General features: G+C 31.4%; 1 protein-coding gene across 1 annotated transcript in view; it reads right to left on the bottom strand.

Annotated features, from left to right (window-relative positions):
• Positions 1–829: 829 nt before the first annotated feature.
• Positions 830–6,471, bottom strand: part of LOC145311751 (uncharacterized) — a 61,978-nt gene continuing 56,336 nt past the window's right edge. Inside the window, exon 8 of the mRNA XM_080150727.1 lies at positions 830–4,881. Coding sequence (XP_080006853.1) covers positions 3,652–4,881 — 1,230 coding nt within the window. The 3' untranslated portion in view covers positions 830–3,651. The remainder of the gene's footprint in view (positions 4,882–6,471) is intronic.

Here is a 6,471-nt window from a genome sequence, read left to right as displayed (position 1 = left end):
GATTTTAACACTGAATTATTTCCGTTGGACAATTATAATCACGAAACCTCTATTTTTAAAATTTTCTACCAAGAACGAAGTTTTAAAAGTGACAAATAGTATAAATTTATTTGTCTAAATAAACGCAGACATGTTTGTTTCGATAAGTAACAGGATATCTGTCTGTCTATACCGAAAAATTTCACAATTACACTTCTTGATGAGATTCCATTTTTGAACGACCATACCCTAGCTATCGAGTAGCTGCACTATAAAAAGTTATTTGTATCAAAACAAGAATGATTCATGAAAGCGAAGCTCTGAAACAGTAGGACATACTAACATTAACTCTTGTACAGTGTCAGAACTGAATATGCAAAGTATAAATATAAAAGTTTAGAAAAAATTGTACGTAAATTTATTGCAAAACTTCTTAGATACAGATTGCTGTTTAAGGCCATACTTACATTTTAGGACTTAATTATAGAGATGCTCCGCATATAATATTGTACCTTGTTGTAATAGGAATCAGTGCTCCAAAAATCAGATTATTATATCACATAAAATATTTTTTGTTAAAAATCAACATTATTAAAATAGACGTACGGACATTCTGATAACAATTATAGAGTTGCTACGCTTTCTGAATCATACCTAATTACTGCAGGAATCATCATGCAAAGTTTGAAATCGATGGGGCAATTCTGATATGCCTAAATGAACGTAAAAAGCTAACCGCGTACGGACGGACCCTAATTAGAGAAAAGCTTCGCTTTTAATAAACTTTTAAACAGTATTGTCCTTAGTAGTTCCTATCACCATTATCTATGTAAATAATTAAGATAAAGAATAATTATTATGAAGCTTTATTTGATCTATTATGATTTTATTTATATATTATGCATCATTATAACAACATCTTTATATTATCATTTATAATCATTTTCTCTTAATACATTGCACTTTGGCACCTACACTCTTGACAACAAGAGAACCGCCACAAATACAACTGACAAAAGTACAATAATGATATTATTGTCCCTTGCATTTGTGTAAGGTACCCTTTATGACATTTAATTTTCATATAATTTCAATTAATATAGAGTATTTTTTTAATGAAATAAAACACATTTTAATCAATTGAAACTTATGTTTAATAATAAAACAAAATTCATTAGAATAATCAATATTCTATAATTTAAAAAAATTTTGCTTGGTCGGCAAAAAAAATGTTATTTTAAACTTTATCACAAAAATTTTACGTTTTTTGTCAACATTTAATTTTTATCTACAAGAAATTTAATAAGAACAACTATTATGACAATTATATTTTGAGTATTTCCTAGTCAGAGTTAAATTTACAATTCATAAAATCCTAATCTTGAATATTAATATTAATACCTAATTTAATTATTATAAATCTATGTCATGGGAAGACAATTATTTGACAAAGTTTTTTTTCAATTATTTTTGTATTTACATTTACTTGCATGGAAATTTAGAGAATTTTTTTTACTGGCAGATAAAGCTTATTTTTATTCAGAAAATATTTAAAACCTCATTAATGTTACGTTAAAAACAATAATTTTAAATCTTTGTAATAAAAAAGCGTAAAATAAGTAAAAGGGTGACGGATGGTTTTTAATTTTTTTGGTGAACCTAAAATGAAATCTCCAGTTTATTCCAATTTTAATTATTCCTATAAAATAAAAGTATAAAAATTTATCTAACGTGCTTTTAAATAAAAATCATGAGAATAGATAAGTTTGTATACTGAATTGAAAACACTATAAAAAAATATTTCCCTCTCACAAGTTTTTTATTACATCTTTTATGATTTGGTTGTTATTTCAAAAGTTCAATTCATTGCAATTTAAGAAAAATAAAACTCACAGTTAAAAGTGTAATAAAAAGGCTAGGGGTATTTTTTTATAGTGTATATTTTACAAGTTTTGGTTAAAATGATAAAATAATATTGAGGAACTAATGCAAAGCTAGGATTACATGACTTTATACGCGAAAACAAAACAGCCAAAAAGTAAAACATAACATCCAATTTTAAAATAAATTTTTCACTCCTTTTCACGAAAAAATATAATAAGTCTTAAGTCAATTTTAAATGAATAATATGAAATAAATGTAATTGCTAAAAATTATAATTAATTAGCATGTTTCCAGAACAACTACGCAATGCGTGTGTGTACGTGTGACTTCAAGATACCGTACAATTACAAATTAACATAAACACACAAAACTTTTACCATTAAGTACATCGTGTTTTTAAAATAATTAGTTTATATTATGTAAAATTTTATTTAAATAATATGCACGGGGTTACTAACAGGAATATCAATGGATAGATAATGGCCGATAAATTGGTGTACATCTCTAATGATGAAACACAAAATTACCCCTTCTGCAGCTTACAATACAAATTATATTAAAGTCCCAAAGTTGTTAAGTCAACGAATAAGAAAACCTTATTATAAAATTTTGGGGACTACTGTAATAAACAGCCCAATGTTCTCTCCCTCCCTGGGTTTCTAACGTACAATCTGTTGGTGTTGTAAATAAAAGTAAATTGTATTTTGCACCATAAAAACAGTAGCTAGCTAGTGACTTCGTTTATTTAATGCATATGCTTATGTACTTGCATTTCATGAAAAACAGATTAAAATTTAATATTTATACGTTTTCATTCAGCTTTTTTTAGAATGTTTATATTTATCCCAGTTAAACTTTTTTGTTATAATTATATGGATATTAGGTCATAGAGTCGATGCAAATATAGGGTAATGTAGATGTTATGTCATGTCGTTTATAAATTCCGTTTAGTCCAGAAAAATATTGAAATTGTATGTCAATTAGGTTTAAATATTAAAACAATCAAGGGTAGGTATTAAAATGTGCAAGCACTGTCTATATGTATATTTGTATGCATGTCCTTGAAAGAAAACTACTGTTGTTTGTATGATTTAAATGTGTCTATTGTCGCAGTAAAAAAAGTCATGAAAACACATGAAATTAAAGGGTGGTCAGAATTTTGTTAAAGTAAAAAAACATGCTTAAAATTTTAGCTTATAACGAAACAGTTATTATATAATCATATAATAAAAGACTTACAACTTTTAAACAATTATCTAGCTGTTTTTTTGGCTGTCATGTTTCGACATATGAAAAAAGAACAAAGTAAGGGGGGGGGGAGATGAATGAAAAAAAGGAAGAGGGATGTGGGAATCTTCCTAGTGTGTGTGTGCATAATTCAACAAAATAAAAACAGCACAACGTGCTTGCTAATATCACAACAAAAAATTCCAGTAATAAAGTAACATACTCAAGTTTTGATTCCTAAATAAAAGTTTTTTTTTAAATTTAAAATGCTATAATTTTAATTAATTTAATCAACATTGAAGTTTAAAATGATGAGAACAGATGACGAAACTTTCCTATAAACCAGTAAAATAAAAAAAAAATAACTCAGATTTAACAAAAATTAAATTGATTGACATTGAAATTTACCACTAAAAAACTAGAGAAATATTCTGTTATATAAAATAATTATAATATAAGTTGTCACCAGAATGTATTACTGTATGTATACAAAAATGTATATAAAACATGTAGATTATAATAATATAATAATTAATTAATAATAATATTAATGTCTATATCTCATATATTTATACAAAACTCTTGTCTATTGAGTACTAGCGGAGTTTTCCCGGGGATTATTTGACTCCTGTCAATGTACTTTAATCTATCACTAGCGGAAAATTCTGACAATAGGACGCTTTTGACCGACAGGTCGGTTATCCGGCCGTTCGGGGAGGGCGTTTTCACTGGACTAGGGTGAGATCTTGGGGACGCGCTGTCTGTAGAGTTGGGGGAGTGTGACAGCTGCGACGGCAATGATTCACTGTCCGTCGTGGCTGGAGGCGAGGAGTTTGTGTCGCTGCCGCGCAACAAGTACGAGTCAGCGGAATTGCGCCTGACCGGTGTTTGGCCGACAGGTATGGAGTGGCTGGTTATTGTAACCCCAGCACTGTAATCCTCCCCGCTCTGGTTCAAATTAATATTCAGCTTGTGCTCATTATTCACAGCCAGGCTAGAATTATTATTGGTCGGTACGCCGGTGGCCGTAATTGTCAGCCCGTTCACACCGTTAATCGCAGCCGTCATCGTGGTTGACTCACTACTGCTGCCATTCACGCGAACAACAGTAACATCCCGCCCAGAAATGGGCTCCTCCGAGTAGCCGCTCTCGTCACTAATTGTGTCCTGGTCCGAAACCTTGATCTTGCCCATTCCCTGGTGGTCCAACCCCACGGCTCCGCCAGGATCCGACTGATCCGATAAGGAGTGACAGTCGTCATGCTCCTCGTGTGAAGGTGTACTGGTAGACTCATGTATGGACCCTGACGACCTGCCCTGACTGGCGGGGCTCGAGCTCTGCGCGGAGTCAACCTCAGCCTCGTTGCCTCCCAGGTAATCAGTTATCTCATCCTCGTCAGACTCCTCGGCCAGAAAAAGGGTGACACCGCCGTTTAATGACGGCACCCGGGATGGGGTGTTGTCATCCTTGCCGGCCCGCCCGTTGTAATTATAATCATCATCATCGTTTTCATGATGCAAACGGAACTTTAATGTATCAACTGCATGTATATCTGCAGATTGGTGGTGGTTGTGGTTGCCAGGTAGGTGGTGCAAACTAGAGTGCGGGTGGTGAAGCTCGTGTGCCTGGGCGTACGGGTGGTTCATATGGGACACTGGGTAGCGACCCTCCTCCTCCCCGTACTCATAATCGTCTCCGTCCTCGTCCTCGAACTCGACCTCCTCGATGGAGGTCAGCTTCGGGGCACTCTTGCTCCGCTCTATCGGGGGCTTGTAGTTACAGGTTCCAGCCTGAAATAAAAGATAATTTTATTTTAAACAACTCTTATGATTTTATCATTAAAAACAAATTAACTTTTGAGCATCAAATAAAACTTTAGATATCTTTTGACGAGTCTATGTCTTAATGAACAATCAAATGTTAAACATTATGGACCAACAACGTTTGCGGAAGGTTTTCCTTGTTTCAAAAAAAACTAGCAAAAAATTTTTAAAAAAATTTATAAAAATAATTTTTTCTTAGTGACTTTATTATCTTGATTTGATAGAAAAAACAATAATTTTACTGCAATTTATGGCTAGATCTTTTCTTTACAAATACATTTGTAATAATGTATGAACATGACGGAAGGGAGGAAGATTTAACATGCGAGACAATTTGCAAGCTGGAGCATAAGGCGACGTTCCTGCAAGACAGCTAGAAACATTGTTCATTTTATTAGATGAATTTAATCATTACTCCTACTTAAAATATACAACAAAAATCTGTATTTTTATCATAGCATTAGATAATAGATAACTTTATTTTTCATTTCTATTTCACTGAAAGCTAATTTCAATTATAATTATCAAACCACAAATATTGAAAATTATAAATTTATTTTGTGTGTGCGAACACTATCTTTCCTATCTTATATCATTATCTAATTTTTTTTGAATAAAATTTTAATTTGTTGCATAAATTGGTGAATAACATCCTTTATGCTAAGTGTTGTTAATACTTTTTGAAGGAATTTTTTTGTAAATTTATTTTGAAGGTAAAATTGTTAGTTAAGCAGTTTGTTACTTGAATGTAGAATAAGATCTCATAATCGTCCTTCAAAGGGGGAAAATTATTTCAAAAAATCTTTATTTATCACTTAAAAAACAATATTGAAATAATAGTATAAAATAATAAAATAAACTGCAACACTTTGGTAGGAAACAACTTTGTTATTCTTTTTAAAATCTGCAAATCTTTAGTTCAGTATATCCTACATTGTACCTAATTTTATAGGGAATAAAAATAGCACATACTGATACTATTTATTTCAGAGGAATTCTGAAAGTTATGTATTAAAATGCCATTATCAAATATCCATTACCATGCATGCAGACTTCAGACAAAGGTTGAGAAATAAAAGTTGTCAATTTAAGAAGAAAGATCTGTAGAAATAAATAATAAAATAGAGAAAGACTTTCAACTGTAGTCTAACTAAAAATTTCAAATTTGCTGATTTACAAAAGCATATAAATCTTATGGTTCGCACTCTGCAAATATTTTTCTCATTTCCTGTCACACCTCTATCTATCTACTTGCTATCTATCTAACTACTTGCTATCCATCTATCTATGTACTTGCTAACTATCAAACAACTTGCTATCTATCTACCTACTTGAAAACTATTCATCTACTTGCTATCTATCTATCTACTTGCTATCTAACTAACTACTTGCTATCTATCTAACTACTTGCTATCTATCTAACTATTTGCTATCTTTCTAACATCTTGCTATCTATCTTTCTACTTGCTATGTATCGATCTACTTGCTATCTACCTAGGTATCTATTAATTTATGATCCTCTCCCTCTATCTGTCACACCTCTGAAAGAACCAGAAA

The sequence above is a fragment of the Acartia tonsa genome, chromosome 2 (genome assembly GCF_053477335.1).
Source record: "Acartia tonsa isolate MP-2025a chromosome 2, ASM5347733v1, whole genome shotgun sequence".
Taxonomy (NCBI): domain Eukaryota; kingdom Metazoa; phylum Arthropoda; class Copepoda; order Calanoida; family Acartiidae; genus Acartia; species Acartia tonsa.
This window is presented reverse-complemented; position numbering and strand designations above follow the sequence as displayed.